Source organism: Calliphora vicina, chromosome 5, assembly GCF_958450345.1.
Source record: "Calliphora vicina chromosome 5, idCalVici1.1, whole genome shotgun sequence".
In the NCBI taxonomy this organism is placed as follows: domain Eukaryota; kingdom Metazoa; phylum Arthropoda; class Insecta; order Diptera; family Calliphoridae; genus Calliphora; species Calliphora vicina.
In genome coordinates, this window is record NC_088784.1 from 50,370,055 (window position 1) to 50,396,658 (window position 26,604).

Below are 26,604 nucleotides of genomic sequence, written 5' to 3' on the forward strand. Positions count from 1 at the left end.
CGAACCAGAAGTCGGGTCCAACCACCGTAGCCCCACCCGCCACTACGGCAGAACCGAACGCCCCCATTCGCAAAGAACCATCCAGGAGGGCTTTCGTGCAAAGGCGTGCCGCCATGCGCATTATCGACCGGCTTGGATCCAAGTCGGCCGATGCGCTTAACATCGACGAATTGTCGAAACTAAGTTGGGCTAAGGCTCAACTGGCTGAGCTGGACAGCTCAAACACTCCTCCAAGCGCAGATGCAGCGAACCAAGGCGCATCTGCTGGGCCCAAACGGCAACGCTCAGAGGAGGAGCTGCTCCAGCAGCAAAACACACAGCCGAAGACTAAACGTCCGAAGCAAGAGGCTCGTGTGATAAGAAGGCCTTACAGTGAAGTTGCTCGCAATCCACTTGTAAGGGCTATTATCGACAGGAGTGTTGATGACGGAGCTATCTCCCAGGAGAAATGGCTGAAAATCCGTCAGGGTATGCTGGGGGTATACTGGAAGATTCTCAAGGAGAATCCCGGTCCATCCCCGCAAAACGACGATGCTGGCTGGTATCAAGGCCATGTAAAACTGCTAGCGTGTACCAATGACCGCTCAGCTCTACTGCTAAAATTAGCAATTGCGTCCCTAGGGGAATTGTGGCCTGGCGCGAAACTGGACGTGATCCCGGTAAACGAGATACCTCGTAGACCGAGATCAGTCACAGTTATTCCGGCGGAGCCACATGAACCTGAGGAGATTCTGGCATACATTCAGAGCGGTAATCCCGATCTACCAACCCATAACTGGAAGGTGGTTAAGGTTTCCGCTCCTGAAGGTGCGCATAGAAAGGTGGTCGTAGTCCTTAACAAGGAATCCTTGGCGCCACTACGTGAGAGGCAAAGCAAGATTTACTATGGTTTCGATAGTATCAAGCTGCGCATCTACCGTGGTGACGACAAGCTCGACCCCGAAACTTCTGGTGTTAAACTGGAAGCTCCGCAGGATATGGACTGCAAAATTAAACTGGACGACCCCGCAAGCTCTGAGGACAAAATGGAGACCCAATCACACTCCAGTATGGTTGGGGACCTATTCTGCGCTCTGGGTGATGTGGAGGATGAAGATGTTCTTCTGGAATCATTTGATAAAATGGGCCATACGGAGTTTTGACTCTTACAAGTCTCCGGGCCCAGATGGTATAATACCCGCTGATCTACAGAATAATATAGATCTAGTCACTCCTTGGCTGATAACTATCTATCATGCCTGTCTTGCATGGTCCTACATACCAAAACGGTGGACCGAATGCACTGTGACATTCATTCCGAAAGGGGGGAAAGCGTCACACACCAAAGCAAAAGATTTCAGACCGATAAGTCTATCATCATTCTTGCTGAAAACCCTTGAAAGAATCATCGACATCCACATACGAGTGTCTTTGAAACAAGGATCAATATCTCCCTCTCAACACGCCTACATGAAAGGCAAATCCGTTGAGACAGCACTTCACTCCTTAGTGGGATATATTGAGAAATCCCTTGAATTTGGTAATTTCTCGTTAGTGGCCTTTCTGGATATAGAAGGAGCCTTCAATAACGTAGAATCTGCAACTATCGTTTCAGCTCTACAGGATCTTGGTTTAGACCAATCAACTGTAAGGTTCATCACAAACCTTCTACGATACAGGATCATTCGCTCCGAAAAGGGAACGGCAGTGATCACGAGAATGGCCACTAGGGGTACACCTCAGGGAGGTGTCTTATCACCACTTCTGTGGAATTTGGCCATAAATTGTCTGCTCAGGAAATTGGATCTCTTAGGTTATAAAACTGTCGCCTACGCGGATGACGTCGCGGTGGCAGTCTCTGGGATCCACTTGGACACGATATCACAACGCCTGGAACATGCACTCAGTATACTGAGTCGGTGGAGTACGGACAGTGGATTGAGTGTAAACCCAGGCAAAACTGAACTTGTACTGTTCACAAGGAGGTACAAGATTCCTCATTTCTCGCTTCCCCGATTAAATGGTGTTGAAGTAACACTATCGGACAGTGCAAAATACTTAGGAGTTATTCTGGATAGTAAACTATCCTGGAAACCCAATACCCTTTCAAGGACGTCAAAAGCCTTGACGGCTATGTATGTCTGTAAGAGGGCGATAGGTACGCAATGGGGTATTAGACCCCAGTTTGTCAACTGGCTATGTGATGCGGTCATTAAGCCGACACTATTTTATGGAGTTTCTGTCTGGTGGAAGGCACTAGACAGTGGCTCGACGTGTATGCTATTCGAGAGAGTGTTAAGGAGAATGGCAATCCTGATAACAGGAGCTTTAAGAACGACCGCAACAAAGTCGCTCTTTACTATATTGAACTGGATCCCTGTGGATCTTATGGCAAGAAAAATGGCATTTACTTCTGCCTTTAGGCTAAACGCGATTGGTGCGTGGAAACACGCTCCATATGGTCACGCCAGCATAATAGGTAGTATTCAGACTCTTCCGGAGAATATCGATTACTGCATTTCTAGGCCCTTCTTAGCGAGGAATTTCGATTTCTCAATTCCGTGTGGTACGGAAGCAATGAACGGGCCCTTACATGACACAACGGGTCTCTCAGTCTATACGGACGGTTCTGTGAAGGGAGATCGAGTTGGCGTAGGTGTCTATATTCGGGAACTCGATATTAGGTTATCTTTCAGACTTCCGAATGAATGTAGCATTATTCAGGCTGAATTATCGGCCATCAAAAGGGCGGCTAACTGGCTTAGTTATAACAAGATATCTGACAGGGATATTTGTATATATACTGACAGTCAGGCAGCTATAAAATCCCTGACAGGTGTATACACAACATCTAACTTAGTCCAGGAATGCCGGGCATCCTTAAACAGGATGGCGAGACATTCAATAGTCGTACTCAAGTGGGTACGGGGACACGGGGATATTACTATTACGGGCAACTGTGTTGCCGATGATCTGGCGAGAAAAGGCGCCATGTTACCTGACGGAGACATAGATTTCCTATGTGGGATTCCGTTATCCAAATGCAAGCTACAAATTAGTAACTTCTACTATGAGCTCGCTCAGGCAAGATGGGACTGTGAACCCACATGCACTATGACCAGGACGATATGGCCCCGACTAAATCGGGGACGGACAATTCATCTTCTTGGCTTTACACGCTCACAATTGAGTGGTGTAGTGGCGGTCATAACTGGACACTGCACCTTTGGTAACCACGCTAGGAGACTTGGTTTGCCGTACCACGACTTCTGCAGAAGTTGTCAAAATGAGGAGGAGGATGAAACTATTTTTCATCTTCTTTGTCATTGTCCGGCATTAGGAGATCTACGCCTAAGGTTTCTGGGGCATCGTTCCCTTGATAGTCTCTCTGAGCTCTCGAATATGAGGCTTGAGGGCATTAGTGCCTTTATAGGTAGAAGTAATTGGTTGAAAAGACCAGACACGGGGATCACTTTAGAGTGACCCAATGATCGCCGACTCATTGGCACGTAAATTCTCCAAGATCTCCTCCCTCTCTTTTTCTTCTTACATCTCCTCCTTAACTTCTTCAATCTTCTTCTTCTCCCTTTTTCACTTATATCTGTCCCTCTTTCTTCTTCTTTCTTCTACTTTCAGGTAACACAAAAGGACCATTGATGGACCCATGTGAGCTGCTCTTTCTCTCTTCCTTATTTCGTGGCTGCCTGGAAAACCTAACCTAACCTAACCTAACCTATGGGCACTCTAAGATACTGAATTATTATGGGCACTTACATAGTAATGTCGATTACTGCATCGCAAAACCTTTTTTCGATAGGCAGTTCCATATTTTGATTCCGAATAGGGATTTATGGCAGCGCGGACTCTTCCCCCTGACAATGTCATAAGGATATACACCGATGGCTCAAAAAGGGGCTGCAGGGTCGGTGGTGGTTTCTTCATTGATAACTATGGGATTAAATCCTACTTCGGGCTACCTAACTTCTGTACGGCTCTTCAAGCGGAAGTTACGGCCATTAAACGTGCATCCAACTGGCTGAGGTTTTATCGAATATCTGGTGATATATGTATATTTACTGACAGCAAGGCTGCCGTTAACGGAATAGCGGGTGTTTTCACGACAGCTAGGTTAACCGAGGAATGCCGGGTATCCCTTAATGAGATAGCGAGGCATTCTAGGATAACGCTTATATGGGTCCCTGGTCACGATGGAAATCAGGGTAATTGTATAGCAGACGAACTGGCCAAAAGGGGGGCGACGATGGATGATGAAGAGATCGATCCCTTTTCTGGTATTTCCCTTGCTAATTGCAAGATGGCTGTTCAGCGGATACTATATGAATCTGCACAAAACAGGTGGACCAATGAGTCTTCCTGTGTTATAACGAGGTCTACTTGGCCCGTATATGATGCCAACAGGACGAATCTACTTATAGAATTTCGTCGTGAGCAAATAAGGCTAATTGTTTCTCATTACAGGACACTGTATAATTGGGACACATGCTAGGAGATTGGTCCTACGGTACAATGACTACTGTAGGAGCTGTCACAATGAAGAAGAGGAGGAGACGGTGTCCCACCTATTCTGCCAATGCCCGGCTCATTCCTATCATGCTTAGATGAGCTATCAGGATTGAGTCTTAGACGAATCTACTCTTTCATCAGAGAATCTGGTTGGTTTAGCTTGGAAACGATGGACGAATAATTAATACACAGACGTTTACCCCTTGGGTATCACAATGGGATCAGTTTTCTTAATGGACCCAAGTGAGCTGCTTGAAGAGTGGCTACCCATGGAACCATCTCTGTTGCTATTTGAAATCGAAATCCCGGAGACATAAGAAAAAAAACGACGATTTGTTGTTGTTTTTACTACGGCATGTAAATAGATAACATAAAAAGTATATAAAGCTTTAATTCTTATTTTTTGTGCTCCAATTTCATTTAGTACCATAGCTGCCAGTTTTGACGATTTATCGTCATTTTAACGATTTTTGGTTTCAAAAATAGCAAACAAACTTTAAGGGTACATTTTTTTTTTGCTTAAAGTTACCTTTAACAATAAAAGCAAGTTGTAATAATGGCCCTTAGATTTTGAATTTTGTCAATTAAAATTTTTAGATTTTAAATAAATTTTTGGAAATAATTTACTGAAATAAAGCGGGAAAATTCTACGACAACTTTTTCTATTTAGACAATATTTATTCAGAACATATTGACATTAAACCATTCAACCATTTTTTTTTTTCAACAAAAAAACTTTTTTATGTACATATTAAAATTACAAAACCCAATTCGTACATATATGTAATCAAACTGAGATAATTTATGTGAATTTAGTGCTGGAGACACTTTCAATATATTCAAATCAATCTCCCCATTTAGTGAATGAATTTGGGGACTATCATTTTGAAATTATCGGTTCAACTTATTGATATCAATTTTCCAAAAAAACTTTTTTTTAAAACAAAAACCTTGCATAAAAGGGAAAACTTGACATATGGTAACACTGCACAGAACACATATTGTACAAAAACAACAACCACGTTATTTGAGGAAGCTGCTTATTTATTTTTTGTTGTTGTTTATTGCTATTGTCAACAAATAATTGAGCAACGCAACCACTCCCATCAAGGCGAATCTAAAGAAGGTGACGCGAGAACTACAACATGTACAAAAACAACAGGTACTTTGTTTTTGTTAAAAGATAATTGAACTGTCAAAGTTGCCTCTTGTTGTTTTTGCTTTTCGGTTTGTTGTATTTTTCGCCACAACAACCACAAGTGAACAATTCGCTTGACTCCCATATTGTTATTCTATTTTGTTTAGCCGTTTTTAACCATGAAAGTAAATAACAAACATTTCAGAAAAACCTTTTTGTTCGATTGTTGTGTTTAATTCTTTTAATACCTTTAAGCATAAGTGGCTAGGCTATATACATATATGTAAGTTTGTCATTCCGTTTGCAATTTCTATAAAATTTTATGAAATTTCAACAGATTATGTAAACGATTCTATATTGAATTTGCTGTTACGGTTTCATATGTGTTCTCCTATTTTAAGATTTTCTTTTCTTTAAATCGTATATACAGGGATGGAAAATTATATTTTTGTTCCGTATTAAAATAGTATTAAAAAATTACTTTCTTCATTACCAGAGTACTTAAAATTTTAATATTTTCATATTACAGTAGCTTTATGTTGTAAACAGTCGCCTGTTATCACAAAATTGTCTATACAAAGTGCTGTTGAATACGAGATTTTCTATAGAATATACTGTTATAATAGAAAATATTTTTAAAGAAAATGCTGTTTTTCATACGATTTTCTATAGAAAATACTGTTATACACAACATGTCCAAAAAATATAGTTATAGACAAGATTTTTATATAGGAAAAATATTTCTTTTTCCTATATAAAAATGTTACACTCAAGATTTTCAACAGGAAATATAGTTATACCTACTTAAGATTTTCTACAGAAAATACTGTTATACACAAGATTTTCAATAGAGAATATTGTTATACACAAGATTTTCTATAGAAAATATTGTTATACTCATGATTTTCTATAGAGAATATTATTATACACAAGATTTTCTATAGAAAATATTGCTATACACAAGATTTTCTTTAGAAAATATTGTTATACACAAGATTTTGTATAGAAAATATTGTTATATACAAGATTTTCTACAGAAAATATTGTTATACGCAAGATTTTCTATAGAAAATATTGTTATACACAAGATTTTCTACAGAAAATATCGTTATACACAAGATTTTCTACAGAAAATATTGTTATACACAAGATTTTCTACAGAAAATATAGTATATTCTGGATCGTTATAGATAGCGGAGTCGATATAGCCATGTGGGTTGAAATCGACTTTCCGAAGAAATCGGTCCACAAATGGCTGAGATGTATTTTTGACCTATATCTGTATTACTAAGTCATTAATATAGACAATATGGATATCTAACGATAGATATTTCAAAGACCTTTGCAACGACGTATATAAGACCATAGTAAGTTGGACCTACAATGGGTCAAAATCGAAAAAATATTTTTTAACCCGAACAATTTCGAAAAAAAAATTCCAAAAAATTGGAAAAATAAAATTTAATTTTTGTTTACCTAAAAATATTTAAAATTTTTATTTGAAAGTATAATTTGGTGAAGGGTATTTAAGATACGGCACAACCGAATATAGCTCTCTTACTTGTTAAATTTAATTTATATATTTACCTTTATGTTTCTCTTCTCAAAATGAAGTTAAATGAGGTCCATGAATTAGTATGACCTGTAAAAGAGATAATAATAAGTTTAAAGTATAAATATATGCAGATTGTTTACCTTTAGTATAACAAACCTCTTTTTTCCTTTGGCACTTCAAATGAAATTCTTAAAGCCTGTAAATAAAAGGAAAATCGTTATTTATTTCAAAAATTAACAAAATTTTAAAATTAAAAGTTCTAAAAGTTGAGTTTTGAATTTTTACTATTTATTTTAGTATTCGACTTTTTGAATATTTTACTTTTTATATTTCATATACATACCTATATATTGTCATTTTTTTTACTTTTTCAGAGAGAAACAAGGGGTATTTTCCGCCAAAGACTATTAGTTTTTGGTGGACTTAGTCCTTGTCTCTCTTCAATTTGCCTAAATGTTTAATTTTAGAAACTATAAAAACTGTTTTACTTAAATATTCTTTGATAGTTCATGGAATCCTGTGGTTTCCGTCATTTTTTTCTTTTCCCCTTGAATATAAAGATATGAATCTGAAAGAAAGGAAAGTAAGATACAAAAATTTTAGTAATTTGTTAATATTATTTTGTTTAAAATTTATTTACATATACCTTATTTTTTTACCATTTTATTTGCTTCAATAATTTTTTCTAAATATGTAAAATGAATTTTAAATGAAAGCAATATATAATAATGAAAAGTTTTAGAAAAATTTATGAAGTCAAATTCCTTTTTTTAGTTTTATTTTTTTAACTACAATTTTTAATTTTTTTCACACTTCGATATAACTATCATCACGTTTATGGCTTTTGGTAAAATTAATTTCATAAAAAAAAAATAAAAAAGTTTCAAAATAATTTTTATTTACACAATAAATTTTTTTTTGATACACACTGTACAATATAATTTTTTATTACTTAACATAAAAGTAATTTTGATTTATTGCACTTTGTTATTTTTTTTGTCACATAACTTTTAAATTCCACTGTAAAATCTGAACAGTAAAAAAAAAATGTTTGATTATATTTGTGTGTATCAAAATTGATTTTTGACACACAACTTTTGAGTTTCACTGTAATTAAAATTTTTTATTTATTCACTTTAACCATCACTGTAATTTGATTATCACTAAATTTTTTTATATTTACACTTTTGTCACCCACTGTAAATTCCAATTGCACACAACATTTTTTTATTTACACTTTCTAATTTTTTTTTTTCAAAGAAAAACACCGATTTTCACTATTTAATTAACTTTTAATAACTCTACGCTACGTCACTTTTTGTTTACACTTTAAACATAAACTAATTAAATCACAACACAATTTTTAATTAACTTTTTATGTAAATAAATCACTTTACACTTACCTTTTTAGTAATCCATTGCCATAAACGAAGATGTCCTTTTTATTTGCATCGAAATTCCCATACCTGAAAATAGAACAAAAAACATGATTTATGAATAATCACTATAATAAGATTTATATTACATTTTTACACTTACCAATAATCCACCAAGAATCTGCAGCATCCTTCGTCTTTTCATGAAAAGAATATAAAAAAATAATTAAATTAATATGTTCCTACATTTTGCCTAAAAATGTTTTAATTTTATAAAATTTCATTAATAAATAAAAAATTCATTAACATATACTACTTACTTGATCACCGCCATTGAAAAATTAATTACGCATTTACACATGCGTAGTTTTTCTATTCCTCCTCCTCCCGTTCTTAAACTTAAAACTAAATAAAAACTTTAATATAAACATTGTTCACATCTGTGAACACATGTGCATGTCCAACCCTGCCCTCAAACACATCACACCCACATCAACTGCAACTAACTTCATGTGAGAGATGAAGTTTGCAATTCGCCCCACAAAAACAAACACAATCGATCAACCCTTTGATGCGAGTACGTGCGTGATCCGAATCTTTGAAGAAAAAGTGAAACCCGAATTATAAATATAATTTAAAACCTATAATAAAATTTATATTTACTTACCCTAAACCCTATATTTAAATTAAAACTTATACTTACCTTGAACCCAATACTTACCGTAAATTGTGAATTAAATTAATTACTTAAATACCTACATCCCAAAAATAGAATACATAAACATAATACATAAATGAGTTCAATAAACACCTAAGACATATAACGTTTTAATAAAAGTTAAAGTGTTGTTATTTACTTTATTTAATTATAAGGTCAAGTATTACCCAAACCCTAAAACCCGTTAAAACATGGTCCTATCGAACCTCTAAAAGTGAAGCAGTGACATTTCAAAAAAAAAAACAAAAAAATACAGTCCATAATAATAATAAATAAATTAAAACCCACCCTTAAATAAAATAAACAAATAAATAATACCCTACAAAAAAAAATCATACTAAACAATACAATACAACATACAAACATAAAAACTAATAAATAAAAAAAAAAAAAAAAAAAAAACCCAAAAGTTTATAAAACACAAAACAGTGACAGTGAACAAGAATATGAAAAACACAAATTAAAATAAAAACAAATATTTTTCACAAAAAACATACCAAAAATACACAGTGAAACACAAAATATTGATTACAAAAAACATACCCTAAAATAATATAAATAAAAATATTAAAATATAAACACAAAATTTAAAATAAAATAAAATTTTAAACAAACAATTACATATAGCACACACAACATTTACAAAAACAAATACACAATAAAAATATTAACAAAATTAATAACATACAAAGTATTATCACAAAAAACAAAACAATAAGTTGCTAATATAAAAGCGACAACAAAATAACAAAACTCCAAATAAATAAAGCACACAAACAATATACACACGCTTAAACATACATACCAGACCCAGCTTACAATTTTACAACAACAACACTACACACAAGATCACCACACATCATAGCGGGAAGAAGAACAAAGAAGAAATTGAAAAACACAAGAGAGTATTTGGTTTCTCTTGTGTAGGTTTGTACCCTACACCCAGCAAACAAGGTAAGTCTGTATTATTACAACTTACATTAAAATTATAATTTCCAATTTTTTGTGATAAATTTCGGCTTTATTTTTCAATCAATATTATATAAAAATATTTCAATACCCACCCATCAACCCAATTCAAAGTTTGTTCGAAATATTTTTGATATTGTTTTTAAAAAACAAATATTGCCTTTTAAGTTGTATAGCGTACACATATACACAAAAAATACCCTGTTGGAAAATTTGTCTGCTGGTACACATTTTTCTTTTGCTCAATAAAAGCATTAAAATTTTAGTTTATTCTAATAAACAAAAACATATTTATATTTTAATAAAATAAATTGTTTTATTTATTGCTTGTTAAAAAAAACCCGATCATGTCCGAATTAATATCTTTGGCCGCCGATTTAATGCGATATATCCAAATGGATTTAAAGTCATTTGATGACGATTATAGATCTACCCCAGAAAGTTTCCAATCCCTACCCGCTTTAAAATTTAAAAAGCGCGAATTAAGCGAATTATGGTCTAAAATTTACCGTAAATACACACAAATTAGGGAATCTTCTGATTTAATTGACCCAAAGAAGGCTGAAACCATAAATTTAACGGAAATTGCACAAAACGTTAGATCTGCTAAGAGTTTTTATAGAATATGTATGATCTCGATAGATGAATCGATTGATAAATTCAATAAGGCCAATGAAACCCGACCCTCTTTACCCGAACCCCCACGACCCGATAATTCCGTAGCATTTAATGTACCACCCTGTGATATGCCAACATTTAATGGAGATTTCAAATCTTGGCCCTCTTTTCGAGATCTTTTCAAAGCCATCTATGGAAACAATACCCGCATAAGTGAAGTTGAAAAACTCTTTTATCTTAAGCAAAAAACAAGCGGCGAAGCCAAAGAAATCGTTGACGATGCACCCTTAACGAATGAAGGCTTTCTCATTGCGTGGACCCAACTCGTCTCTCAATTTGAGAACAAACGAATGCAAATTAATGCGCAATTAAAAACCCTTTTTAATTTACCCTCAGTAAGCACCATGTGTAGTGCTTCTATAAGAATACTACAGAGAAAGATCAATTGCTGTATTGCAAATTTAAACTCATTAGAGATTGATACGGATAATTGGGATCCTATCTTTATATATCTCTGTTTAACGAAACTACCCAGGGAAACCAGAAGAGAATTTGAAAGAACTCTTCATGATTGCTCTGAAATGCCTTCTTGGACTGATCTAGATTTGTTTCTAACAAATACATTTAAAGAACTTATATCTGTCGATGATCTTCCAGATACTAGTTCATACCCTAACCCAAACCCAAAAACTAAACATAGATCAGAAAATACAAATCACAATCACAGAAATTACAATGTCAGTAGTGTTACCCATGAAAACGATACCCGTGACAAGATAAAGCCTCAACCCAAACAAAATCTCTCCTACCCTACCCAAACCCTACACACTAATAAGCCTAATGGCTCAATATGTACGCTTTGTAATGCTACACACACTTTGAGAGATTGTCCATCATTTATTTCAATGGAAGTAAATGACAGGATAAATTTTGTAAAAAACAGTGGATGTTGCTATAATTGTTTGGCTATATCTCATGGCGTCAAGGAATGCACTAGTTCATTCACTTGTAGATACTGTGGAGGTAAACATAACACATTCCTTCACAGACCCAATCAAAACACGAGTTCGAACCCTAACCCTACAGACGAACAGCCTTCGGTGTCATCTCAGAACTCTTCACAATCGTTTTCTACTCTGACCCATCATAGTGAAACATTATTGGACGATAGGAAGAAACTACTGGGAACAGCAGTTTTGAATATCGAAATTGATGATTCTCTATTACCCGCACGAGCTCTTATAGACCCAGCATCTGATTTCTCGTTTATTTCTGATCAGTTTAGACGTAGATTACGTTTACCCACCAAACCCATAAAAGCTGAAATATCAGGTTTGAACGAAGTTGTATCAGCTAGTTCAAACCAAATGTGTGAAGTTACTCTTAGGTCCAATACCCAAAAAGAGTTTAGTTTAGAAATCCAAGCGATAGTGATCGAAACGCTAACTAGAACATTACCCACCCAAAGCATAAACCCAAATGTCAAAAAAGATTTAAAAAATATTCAGTTAGCAGATCCAAGGTTTTACGAAAGTAGACCTATCGACCTTATAATAGGAAGTGATTTCTACCCACAGATTATAAAATCTGGTGTTAAGAATAATATTCTTAACACACTTTTAGCTCAAGATACCAAATTTGGTTGGATCTTGACAGGACCTGTTGAAGAGACTCACCATACTCGAACCCAACCCCAAACCCAAAGAGTAGTTTCATATTTCAGCTCAGTAACCCAAAATAAAAGTTCAACTCAAGAACGCAGTAAGTCTGTTGAAGAAACTAAATGTAAAGATATTTTCTCAAAAACAACCCAAAATATACCCGATGCGCGTTATCAAGAGCTTCGCACCCGTAAATTTAAGTTGAAAGAGAATAATGTCATAAAGAACTCAAAAACAATGGTAGAAGCTGATAACGTGCTTCAAGAATGTGTTGATCTATGTCACACGAAACCCACCCAATTCAAAAAAGATAGTTCTTCAACGACTTGGAATTGTCTACCCCATCATGCTGTTGCTACACCCGATCGTTTTATGACGAATTTTAGTTTCAATGTTTTGAGCGATACCTTGAACGATAACAGCTTAATTGACGCTTTGTACCCGAGTCCTACTCTAAAGAATGAATACCCCACAGAGTTAAATAAAGGATGTACTCCAGCCGATAGAAATGTGATCTGATGATAGAAACCCTAACCCAAATGTTACTCCTTCAGACCTACCCAATTGATACTCTAAGTCTGTCATGGCGGGGAGAATGTTCACACGGTGAACAAATGGTACCAAATTGATCATGGTATCGTCTATTCAATAAACACCCAATCTCTGAAGTATCTTAAATACAATTACCCTATACACTTTAAATTTTAGTTGAACATATAAAAATAATTGTTCTTTTCTTCACAGGTTGCCAGGCCCGGGAGAATGTTCACATCTGTGAACACATGTGCATGTCCAACCCTGCCCTCAAACACATCACACCCACATCAACTGCAACTAACTTCATGTGAGAGATGAAGTTTGCAATTCGCCCCACAAAAACAAACACAATCGATCAACCCTTTGATGCGAGTACGTGCGTGATCCGAATCTTTGAAGAAAAAGTGAAACCCGAATTATAAATATAATTTAAAACCTATAATAAAATTTATATTTACTTACCCTAAACCCTATATTTAAATTAAAACTTATACTTACCTTGAACCCAATACTTACCGTAAATTGTGAATTAAATTAATTACTTAAATACCTACATCCCAAAAATAGAATACATAAACATAATACATAAATGAGTTCAATAAACACCTAAGACATATTATAACGTTTTAATAAAAGTTAAAGTGTTGTTATTTACTTTATTTAATTATAAGGTCAAGTATTACCCAAACCCTAAAACCCGTTAAAACAAACATAAATAAACCTTAAAACTGAATCAAAAAAAAAACCTAAATAAATAAAAAAACTTAATTAAAATAAAACAAAAGAAAATTAAATTAAAGCTAAAACAAATAAAATTAAAGCTAAAATAAATAAAACTAAATAAAAAATAAAGAAACAGAAAAAAGACAATATTTAAAAATAAAACCACCACTTCCGCCAAATTCACCATCCGCCACATTATCGATTCCATCCGCATCCTTACACCAGTTACAACCACATTCCATATTCACATCAGTTCCATATATCCGTCAAAATTATTCATTCACATCCGCATAATCATCCGTCATCTACTAGTCATCCACATTTCAACAGTCGTCATCAATCTATTTTTCCACCAACCGCAATAGCCATCAGAAGTCCTCATCTTTTCATCCGCTAGTCATCAGCCATCCTTCTGATCTGTCTCCATCATCTCTAGTCATCCTTATTACCATCATCATCATTAGTGTTGTCATCCTCTTCAACATCATCCACCAAAGTCAGGGTCACTTCATCGTAGCCATCACATCCATAAGCTCAAGGTATCTGTAAAATAAAAATTTATGTATTTATAGTTATTTTAATATATTTAATCTATATTTTTTTTTTGGAAAAACGGTTAAAATTAGATTTAACTTTTTTATTACCTAAATAATTGATCCCTATAACAAAGTATTTGCGAGGGAAACTTAGGGCCATATAAAAGTGAGCTCATTTTGGTAGGGTCCCTTGGTGTATCGAAGCCACAAATTGGGCATATGAGGTCTAAAATAGACAAGAACATAAAAAATATATAACCTGAAAAGAAAGTAAAGAAAATGATATATATAATAAAAATATTTTACATAAAGGCATAAAATACATACTTACCTGAAATTACCTGTAGAGACTGAAAATTAAACATATATAACGTAAATTTTATTAATCCTGTAATAACTTACCTAAATAATAATATAATTGAATTTTAAATCAATTATTAAATGAGTTGTCAATAAAGAAATAATTTTTTATAATGTTTAAATTAAATTTTTTGAGTGTTATCATTTAATATGATTGGCTAAATAAAATATTAAACGGCGGTAAGTAGGGGAAATTTAGTTTGCAGGTATGGTTTGGGACGTCAAGAAGAGGGCGTCATGGCGAGGGTCAAACCTCGAGTGTGAGGGCAACACATTTGTGTATAGATATGACCGGTAGGGAGATGCAGCAATTACTTCGTGCCCCTAATTAGAAAAAAAACATACAATGCTGGTATGATTTTTTGTGTAAGTGTGTGTCTAAGGTCCAGATTGCCGTGTTCGCGTGCTTCTTGCCTACCCATAGTTCAAATCAAATAATAGCTTATTAAATGATTTAATAATTATTTTGTTTCCTTCTTGCGTTTGTTGTTTTAATTTAAATTATTTTTCAGTTTGAAGTTTTTTTCAAATGTTTGTAATTTATTTATTTTATTGGAAGGAAAATATTTGAAAATTATTTTATGATAATATCGTTTTCAATAATAATATATGATATCATAATCGCCCCCATAAGGTAATATCGATTTTGCTATCATATCGTTTTCTGGTTTATTGGGATATTATATGTATATTGTTATATTTGGTTTTTTTATACCCTACACCACCATAGTGGGGAGGGTATAATGCGTTTGTGCAGATGTTTGTAACGCCCAAAAATATTAGTCTAACACCTATTGTTTCTTTAGGGGTTAGAGAGAGATGGTGTTACTTACGCGGGAATTAGGAATTGGGTAAATAAGAAGAATTATGTTTTGGATAATCGTTATAATTCATATGTGTTTATTGAACTTTTAGGTAAGTATATAAGGTAAGTAAATATATTAAGTATTTAAGATATAACACAATTATTAGGTTATGGATTTATGTTAAGGTAAGTATTTTAGGGTTTTAGGATAAGTATTTATATTTCACTTAACACACTTTTAATTTTCCCAATATATGGGTATAAAATATTTTATTTTATTTATTGGGGTTTTGTCACTTACAGTGATTCACAAAACTTTTGGTACCCACCAACTTTAAATAGTTTTTGCATGAATTTGTTCATATATTAGACGAAACCATTTAAGTAATCTTTGTTAATTATTTCTTTGTATGTCCTTTATTAGATTATATACTCAAAAGATACATTTTTTTTCAAAAACTTACGAAATAAGCAAAAAAAAGTTAAAGATACTCCAAATGAACGCCGCAAAACTCATGGTACCTTTTCCTAATATATACATCTCTGCCAAAAATACATCTCTGATTCGTACGAAATTGAACCGTTATCCTACGCTTACATCATGATACATTGAGGCGAAGTCTTTTATTAAGTTAAAAAGTTAATTAACAGTGTTTGTGAGAAAAATCCTAGAAAAGAACTAACTATTGAACAACGAGAGATAATAATAAATTGCCACAAACAGGGTAAATCTTATAATGATATTGCAAAAATAATTGGAAGATCTAAATCAACTATTCAGAAAGTAATAAACCGATTCAAAAACGAGAAGAGAGTTGAGAATAAGCCCAGAAGTGGACGTCCTGCAAAACTAACTGAAAAAGAAAAACGGGCAGTTACTTCAATTATTAAAAGAAATCCATTTGAAAGGGCAACTAAAATAGCGTTGGATATTGAAAAGTCGTTCAACAAAAAAGTTTCTGCCGAAACAGTTCGCAGGGCTATTAAAAGTGCTGGATATCAATCACGAGTAGCTCGTAAAAAACCCCTTGTAAACGAAAAAAATCGAAAAAAAACGTTTACATTTTGCAAAAATTTATGTAAATAAAGAAATAGATTTTTGGGACAGCGTTATATTTTCAGATGAGTCAAAATACAATATATTTGGCTCTGATGGAAAGCCACGTGTATGGAAAAAAGCAGGGATGAACTCAATCCGAAGAATACATGCAAGACTGTGAAACATGGAGGCGGAAGCGTGATGGTATGGGGTTGTATGTCATCTGCAGGTGTAGGCAACATAGTTATAATCGATGAAATTATGACTAAAGAAGTTTATTTGGATATACTGAAAAATAATTTACACCAAAGTGCAGAAAACTGGGACTGCTTGACCGATTTTACTTTCAACAGGACAATGATCCCAAACACACTACTGGTATTGTCAAAATGTGGATCATTTACAATACTCCCCATATTCTTCAAACCCCTCCCCAAAGTCCTGACCACAATCCCATAGAACATCTATGGGACTATCTAGAAAAACAGATTAGAAAACATCAAATAAGTAACAAATCTGACTTGAAGGCAGCTCTCATTCAAGAATGGCAGAAAATTTCACCTGATTTGACCAGAAAGCTTGTTCATTCCATGCCAGACCGGTTAAAAGCAACAATACAACTAACAGGAAATCCTACAAAATATTAAACAAGTAAAAGTTTCAATATTTGGTAAAACAAATTTGTGTTACTTGTTTAAAGTTTTAGAAAGGTACAATGACTTTTGAGACTGAATTTTTGAAGTTATTTTATGTTTGATATAATGTTTATATATTTTTGTTAATACTGTTGAATTCTTTTGTGTTTTTGTTATGCATAATAGAAGAATGAATAAATATGTTAAGTTATTTTGTTTATTTGACCCAATTATTTTATATTTTAACAAGTTTTTAAATAAAAATTAGTGAGGTACCAAGAGTTTTGTGAGTCACTGTAAGTGATTTTAACTTTAAGCAGGCGCACTTGTTGTTCTTAAGGTTGATTATTAAGAAGTAAAAAATAAAAAACGAAAAACTGCAGCTGACGTTTATATGCAAATGAAGTTGGTTGCAGTTTGGTGTGGGTGTTGATTGACATCAAGGATGTACAATTATATGTGTTCACTGATGTGAACATTCTCCCGGGCCTGGCAACCTGTGAAGAAAAGGACAATTATTTTTATATGTTCAACTAAAAGTCACAGGGTATAGGGTAATAAATGTATATAGAATACTTCATTTGATGTTTATTGGGTCAAAGATCCCATGGCCAGCCAGCCAAGGGTGGAATCTTGTGCTATTAATGATCCACCATCGATGTGGATCACGTTGGGTTGCAAAATGTTTGTGTACAAATCTCCTCCTATCTCCATAGACACGCGTTTATTCGAATAAAACTCGGGGTCAGCAAACAATATGCGACAAACTTTGTTTTTAATGGTTTCATCCATTTGGTTTGGGTACGGAGTTTTCGGCAAATCTTTAACAACCTCCATACAAACTTCATACCGTAGGTTTGATGTAAGATTCGGTGTAATTAACACCTTTACATAAACCTGATTGTCCACTTTGAAGGGTGCTAGGGTACTGTCACACACAAATACGGATGCAATTCGGGATTTGGTCAAGCTTGGGTTCAATATTGCAATTGCGATCCGATTTCCTACCTGTACAACTACCGTAGGCACGAACGTTTTTGTCATCGACGTGGTTATAGGTGTGGTGACTTGGTTGACTAAAGATAGTCGTGGAGCTGGTATGGGTGGTGTGATTGGGCTTGATTGGGTAGGTGTGGTCGAACTTTCGGTGTTTAAATTTCTTAAAATTTGGTCTGGTCCATGTAACATAGTGTGATGTTTACCACCACACTGCTGACAACGAGTCCTATTTGTGCAATTGGCAATTAGGTGATTCCTTGCTAGGCAATTCACACAGTAGTGGAGTTTTACTGCGGTCTTATATTTTTGGGCCAAGTTCATTTTGGTGAATTTGTGACAGTTGGTCAACCTATGGTCAGCCTTACAAATACCGCAACCATAATGTTGTTTGGGTTTTGAGTGGTGGTTTTGGCTTCGGTTACCCTTGTTGTGAGAAGCATTTCTCTCTTGGGAGCGCTCATTGTGAAGACCAGAACGTCTAGAATTCGATCCTCGGTGATTGTTGGGTGCCATTCTGTATGAAAATGAAAAATGGGTTATGAAATGAAATATTATGAATGAGTTAGTGGGTTAGGGTGAAGGGTTAAATGATTCATAATAAATTTGGGTTAGTGTATGGGTTAGTTGAAATAATTAACGATATTCGGTAAGGGTTTGAGTAAAAGTATTAGACTAATTAGCGGGTAAAACAACAATTTTAGTAATTGGTCGGGTTAGAGTTCCAGTTGAAGTTTGTAAGTCAACTACTCTATTTCTACCATCAGAACCAGGGTATGTTTTGGTCACACGTCCAAGTAACCATTCATTGGGTGCTAAATTGTCTTGTCTAATTACTACAATATCATCTACTTCAACTTCTCGTGTAGGGTTTTTCCACTTATATCTTTTATGGAGCTCTTTAAGATATTCATCTTTCCATCTTTTACAAAAGTTGTGATGTTGTATCTTTAATTTTTGCCATCTGTTTGCCAGGGTTATATTATCACTGCTTGTATCGGGTTCTGCAGGGGTAAGTATGGGTGAGCCAATTAAAAAGTGTCCAGGGGTTAACGGGTTGAGATCTTGTGGGTTTTCACTTGACAGGCTTAAGGGTCTCGAGTTTATGCATCCTTCTATTCTGGCAAGGAGTGTAGCTAGCTCTTCAAATGTGTATTTAAGTGTGTTTATTTTTTTCAAATGTGCTTTAAAGCTTTTAACTCCTGCCTCCCATAAACCGCCCATGTGTGGTGCACTTGGGGGTATAGAATGCCATGTCAAATTCTGAAAACTGCTGGTAGATATAACAGATCCTTTCAATTGACTGATGAATTCCTGTCGCTCTTTCTTCAGCAGCTTGCTAGCTCCAATGAAATTTGTCCCATTGTCAGAGTAAATAGCGACAGGGCATCCCCGCCTCGAAAAAAATCGAGCGAAGGCTGCCATAAAGGCTTGGGTAGACAAATCAGATGTTGGCTCCAAGTGGATAGCTTTTGTTGCAAAGCAAACAAAAACACAAACGTAACCTTTCGTTATTTTACAAGTTCTGCCATTGTATGCTTTGACGTCAAATGGTCCTGCAAAATCTACTCCAACATTTGTAAAGGCTTTATCTATTTGGGTTCTTTCTGGTGGCAACGCCGCCATAAATTGGGTTGTTTGTCTATTCCTATATCTTATGCAGGGTGAGCATTTGTTAACAACACTACTAATCAGATTCTTAAGTTTCGGAATCCAATATCCTGATCGGATTATTCTCAACATAAGTTGATTTCTACCATGAAGGGTAACCAGATGGACGTGTTGTACTAGTAGTTTAGCAAATGTACTTTTATAGGGTAATAATATTGGGTGTCTTTCGGAATAGGACAAACTGTTTGAATTTGCTAGTCGACCATTGCACGCATTATCTTTGTAGAATCTATAAATGGCGTTAGGGTAAGCAGGTTACTTTTGTTGGGTATAGGGTATTTTCTCTTCAAACAGTTATATTCGTTATTAAAATATTCTGTCTGACAAAGAATGATAAGTCTATCACGTGTAGATTTGATCTTTGAATGATAAGTCTATCACGTGTAGATTTGATCTCTGACGCATCAAGTTCAATACTTGGGTGGGTTATTAACAAACGTAGTCTATCATTGACTAGTTGTGGGTTATTTCGATCAAGAATAACTCTATCATTTCGAATTGTATTTCTTCGGGTATATGATGCGCGATTACAAAATCGATAGACATATGTCATTACTCTAAGAGCTTTTGACAATTTTGAAAATCTTGATAATATATCTGGGTTTTCAGTATTCGTATTATCCAAGGAAGGGTGGGTATTAACTGTCGTAGTAAACGACTCACTAACTTTAGCTTCAACTTGAGTTATATAGGGTTTATTTGTTGTCGGCCATTGTGAGACAGATCCTTTCAACCATGAAGGACCATTCCACCATAATTTGTCTTCTTTCAACTCATCGGCGTTACATACTCTGCTAGCGACATCAGCTGGATTATCGTGTGAGGCAACATTATTCCAGTTGTCCACACCTACTGTTTCCAAAATTGTAGAGACTCGGTTTGCTACAAACGTGTTCCATGAGTTGGGTTGTTTGCTGAGCCAGGCCAGTCATATTGATGAGTCAGTCCTGAAATATATTTGATGTTGTGGTAAGTTGAGTTGATTTATTAAGTTGTGTGTCATATTAGCCAACAACACTGCACCACAAAGTTCTAGTTTCGGTAACGAAATAACTTTGATTGGGACAATTCTCGTCTTAGCGAAGAGTAGGGTTACGGAATTAGTCCGTCTATGGGTGTGACTCGTGCATAAAGAACTGCAGAGTAGGCTTTTTCAGAAGCATCTGAAAAACCATGAAACTCAATTTTAGCTGAGGGTGAAAAATTAATCCGTCTTGGAATACGAATTTTATTAATATTGTCATAGAACTGCAAAAACTTTTGCCATTTTATAAGGGTGAGTGGTGTAAGAATTCATCCCAAGCTGTATTATCTTGCCATATTTGTTGCATAATAATCTTGGCAGATATAATAATTGGCGCTAACCAACCAGCTGGGTCAAATAGACGAGCGATATCTGATAAAACAGTTCGCTTTGTATATGCTGATTTCCTTTCAATTAAGGGTAAATTAAAGAAAAACGTATCTTCTTTCGCATTCCATCGAATGCCTAACGTTTTAGCATTATTTGATTCGGGTAGGGTGAGTAGATCAACATCGAGTAGATGTCTTTCGGGTAAATTTTGTAATAATTCCTTTGTATTGGAAATCCACTTTCTTAAAGGAAAACCAGCAGAGTCAAGAGCTGCGATCAATTGAGTTTGAGCTTCTCTAGCTTCCTCAATAGTATGACCGCCAGCTAAGACATCGTCTACTTACATGTTATTTCTCAATACTTGTGAAGCGATTGGGTGGGTATTTTGAATGTCTTTAGCTAATTCGTGTAGGGTTCTGGTAGCTAAATAAGGGGCACAATTGACACCAAATGTGACTGTTTGCAGTTCGTAATCTTGTATGGGTTCATTGACACTTTTATGGAATAGTATTCTCTGAAAGGGTGTGTGTATTGGGTTTAATAAAATTTGCATGTACATTTTGGTTATGTCGGCATTAAAAACTATTCTATAAAAGCGCCATTTCAAGACTAGTACAACTAAATCTTGTTGTAGGGTAGGACCAACGTGTAGGGCATCATTTAAACTATTGCTGTTCGATGTTTTGCTAGAAGCATTAAACACAACTCGAACCTTTGTCGTAACACGATCAAGTTTAACAACAGCATGATGGGGTAGTAATAATAGGTATTTGAAGACGTGTTTGGGTTATATTTAACGGGTTTCATATGACTTAAGTCAATATATTCTTGTAGCACGTTATCATATTCTAGTTTCTTCATAAGGTTCTTCTCATTTCTCAAAAATTGAGCCATTGCTACATGACGTGAATTTCCCAACTCGACTGGGGGGTACCGAAATGGAAGATTAACCTGATAACGGCCACTGGGTAAACGACGGGTAGTTGTCGTGTAATTTTCTTCACAAGAAGTTTCTTCTTCAGATATATTGGGTTTTGTGGGTATATCTTCAATTTCCCAGAACTTGGTCAAAAACTTGTCCAACTTGACAGAACTGAAGTATGAGACAATGGGTTGAGTGTTGTGTGAATTCTGAACAGGTCCTGTTAAAATCCATCCAAACTCAGTTTCTTGAGCTACTAATGTATCAAGAAAATCTTTCTTAACACCTGATTTTAAAACTTGAGGGTAGAATTCGCTGCCTATAATGAAATCGATTGGTCGACTTTCATAGAATTTCTGGTCAGCTAATTGAATATTTACCAAGTCTTTATTAAGGGTGGGGTTCAAGTTTTGGGTGGGTAAGTTTTTTGTAAGGGTTTTTACGACAATTGCTTGGATGTTCAATTTAAATTTATCTTGGGTGTTTGATCTTAATAAAACTTCACAAAGTGTATTTGATCTTGCTGAAACTACTTCATTTATTCCAGAAATTTCAGCGACAATTGGGGTAGTGGGTGTAGTTTACGTCCGAGTTTATCGGAAACGAATGAAAAGTCTGAAGCCGGGTCAATAAGAGCTCTTACAGGGAATAATTCTCCCTGGACTTCAACATTAAGGACTGCTGTTCCTAATAACTTTGTTCTGTCATCTAATATGGGTTTGTTTGATTGAGTATGCGTCGAGAAAGACTACTGTGTTTCGGGATGTTGACGGTTGACATGAGCAATATCTAAACAATTGTAACATATTCCATTCTTTTTTACAAATTCTATCCTCTCGTTTACTCCTAAGGACGTAAACGATGAACATTCTCTTAAGGTATGACTATTTTTGCATAGTTTGCAAATACACCCATCGGGTTTATTTTGGGTGTTTAGGGTATTTGGGTTATTTTGGATTGGGTTTGAGAATTTTCGTTCACGAGGGTTATTTTTTGGGTGAGTATCATTTTTCGAATGTGTTACAGTGTGAAAAGCTTTGCCTCTTCTGTCAAATTGATTTTTGTTTTCATGAAACTGGGTTTTGGGTGTGTGTTAGGGTTAGAATTCGAATCTAGAAAGACGTTAACTGATGTCAGTTCCTTAAGAGTGTTTGTTAAAAACACATCTAAGTCAGTCCAGGAAGGCATTTCTGCACAATCTGGAAGAGATTTCTCAAATTCTCTTCGGGTTTCTCTGGGTAATTTTGAAGAACATAGATATACTAAGATAGGATCCCACTGATCTGTATCTATATCTAAAGAGTTCAGATTCGAAATACAGCAATTTATCTTTCTCTGAAGCTTTCTTATAGAAGCACTACATGTGGTGCTTACTAAGGGTAAATTGAATAGGGTTTTTAGTTGCGCGTTAATCTGCATTCTACGATTTTCAAACTGAGCAGTTAACTGATTCCACGCAGCAAGAAAGCCATCATTAGTTAGGGGAGCATTGTCTACTATTTCTTTGGCTTCGCCGCCTGTTTTCTGTTTGAGATAAAACAGTTTTTCAACTCCGCTTAGACGAGTATTATTGCCATAAATGGCCTTAAAAAGATATCTGAAGGAAGCCCAGCATTTGAAATCTCCGGTGAATGTTGGCATATCGCAAGGGGGTACATTGAAGGCTACGGAATTGTTGTCTTGTGGGGGTTCGGGTAAAGAGGGTCGGGATTCATTGGCCTTAGTGATTTCCTTGTAGATTCCCTAATTTGAGTAAACTTGCGATCAATTTTTGCCCATAATTCACCTAATTCTCGTTTTTTGAAATTTTAGAGCGGGTAGAGATTTGAAGCTTTCGCGGGAAGAACGATAATCTTCATCAAATGATTTTAAATCAATTTGAATATATCTCATTATATCTGAAGCCAAAGATTCTAGATTAGACATTTTGATTTAAATTGAAATAATTTCAGAAATAAAAACTTTATTTAAAAAAAAAATTAAAGAGAAAAAGTGTGAGTTTTTAGGCTTTTAATAATACAAAATAAAATTTGCACCAGAAGAAAAAATTTCCAATTGGGTACTTTAATGTTAATATTTGCGCTATATTACTTAAACGCAATATAAGTTCCTTAGAAACAATATAACAATATATTTTCACAATTCTATCAAAAGGGGTGGGTGGGTTCAGTAGAAAATATTTTTTTATTATATTGTTGAAAATTAAGGAAGCATTTTGCCCAAAATAAATTGGAAATTTTATAAATATTTTGTAAGTTGTAAAAAGTTCAACTCACCTGGTTTGCTGGGGGTAGGGTGTACAAACCTTCACAAAAAAAATCTCTTGTGTTTTTCTCTTCTTTGTGTCGTATTCCCGCTATGATATGTGTTGATTTTGTGGGTAGTGTTGTTGTTGTAAATCTGTTACAGTCGCTGTAAGTAACTTGTGTGTGTATATATTTTCTGTGTTTTATTTTGTTTGTTGGATTTTGTATGTAAATATTTTGATGTTTTGAAAATACAGATTAGTGATTGTTTTATTTAACGTTTGTAGTTATATTTATATTAACTTTAATAAATTTGTGTAAAAAATTAAATAATTATCATTAATAATGAATGTTTGTATTGTTTATATGTATAATTTGTTTAAAAAATATATATAAGAACAAATTTAATAAATGTTTGGGTAAATGTGTTGAAAACTGTTTTGTGTTTCACTGTATTTTTGGTGTATTTTTTTTGTGAAAAATATTTGTTTTTATTTTAATTTGTGTTTTCACTGTTTTTATGTTGTTTGTAACTTTTGGGTTTTATTTTGTTAATTTTAAATTCGTGTAAATTTTGTTTGTTGTAAATTTTTTTTTTTTCGTTTATAGCTAACTTTGTGTTGTTCTTTTTTAAATTTTTTATTTAGATTTTTGCTTTTACATAAGTTTTGTTTTTAATAATTTTGTTTCGCTTTAAGCTTTTATTTTATTTGTAATTTAACAATAGTTTTAAGTATTTATTATTTTTAATTTATAAGGTTTTTATAATTTAAAATTTTTGCACACACTTCTTTAGATTACTTTATCTAACACTTCACACACTTCTTTTGATTTTTTGCGTTTCTTTTTTCAATTTGTGGACTGTATACTTTTTTATCGGTTCGTGAGGACCATGTTTCTTTAGGGGTTAGAGAGAGATAGAGAGATGGTGTTACTTACGCGGGAATTAGGAATTGGGTAAATAAGAAGAATTATGTTTTGGATAATCGTTATAATTCATATGTGTTTATTGAACTTTTAGGTAAGTATATAAGGTAAGTAAATATATTAAGTATTTAAGATATAACACAATTATTAGGTTATGGATTTATGTTAAGGTAAGTATTTTAGGGTTTTAGGATAAGTATTTATATTTCACTTAACACACTTTTATATATATATGTATTTTAATTTTCCAAATATATGGGTATAAAATATTTTATTTTATTCATTGGGGTTTTGTCACTTAAGTGATTTTAACTTTAAGCAGGCGCACTTTTTGTTCTTAAGGTTGATTATTAAGAAGTAAAAAATAAAAAACGAAAAACTGCAGCTGACGTTTATATGCACGACGTTTATATTGTCCATCAGGGATGGACAATTATATGTGTTCACTGATGTGAACACATACCTTAAAGTATACCGATCGACTTAGAATCACTTTCTGTATGTAAACCTTGTTCGCAGAGTACAGGTCGCAATTTTGAAGATATTTCGATGAAATTTGGTACATATTATTTTTTCGGCTCAAAGATCAAGCCTATTGAAACTGGCTGAAATCGGTCCATTATTTCACCTAGCCCCCATACAAATGTCCTTCGGAAATTGGACTTTATTGGTCATAAATGTTTAATTTATATGTATATGTATCTCCACAAATTCCGCTCCAAATAAGTTTTATATACACAAAATTCATGTCACCAAATTTTGTTACGATCGGTCCTTAATTAGTCATAGCTCCCATATAGACCCGCTTCCGAAAATCACTTCAACGTGCATTAATCGCTTAAAAATGTTGGTATACTCACAAAATTCAACATAGTAAACTTTCATGTAGACATAAGTCACACGACCTGGAAGGAATGCAAATGAAACTTCTAAAGTAAACAACGAGAAACTTCTTGCTGAAGTTAAAGAAGAAAATAAAATAATGGAAATGAAATTTGAAGAAACTTCTAGAGCGACAGACGAGAAGCTTCAGCAAATATCGGAAGTTATAAACAGCAGAGTGGATGGCATTGAGAAAAAGGTGTCCGACTTAGAAAGCTGTTTAGAAATACAAGCCATAGACGTCAATAAAAAACTCTCCGACTTAGAGATTGGTGTCGACAATAAACTGCTCGATCTGGAAATGAAAATTAATAATCTTCAATGCCAAGACGGACCGGTGCGAGTTATTTCAGAAACATCGAGTAGAATAAAGGCTCCTAGTTTTGATGGCACCACACCATTTAATGTGTTTAAGTTCCAGTTCGATACGGTT

At 34.5% G+C, this 26,604-nt stretch overlaps 1 protein-coding gene across 1 annotated transcript; it reads left to right on the plus strand.

The window, feature by feature from the left end:
- Positions 1 to 10,654: 10,654 nt before the first annotated feature.
- LOC135961239 (uncharacterized) lies at positions 10,655 to 13,386 on the plus strand. The gene is made up of 2 exons (XM_065512733.1): positions 10,655 to 13,028; positions 13,283 to 13,386. The coding sequence occupies exons 1-2, from the start codon at positions 10,655 to 10,657 to the stop codon at positions 13,384 to 13,386; spliced, it is 2,478 nt and encodes an 825-aa protein (XP_065368805.1).
- Positions 13,387 to 26,604: the final 13,218 nt, after the last annotated feature.

Coding starts and splice junctions, on each gene's coding strand:
- LOC135961239 (XM_065512733.1), top strand. CDS start 10,655: ATGGATTTAAAGTCATTTGATGACGATTATAGATCTACCCCAGAAAGT. Junction 13,029..13,282: donor CACAGAGTTAAATAAAGGAT/GTACTCCAGCCG, acceptor TTTTCTTCACAG/GTTGCCAGGCCCGGGAGAAT.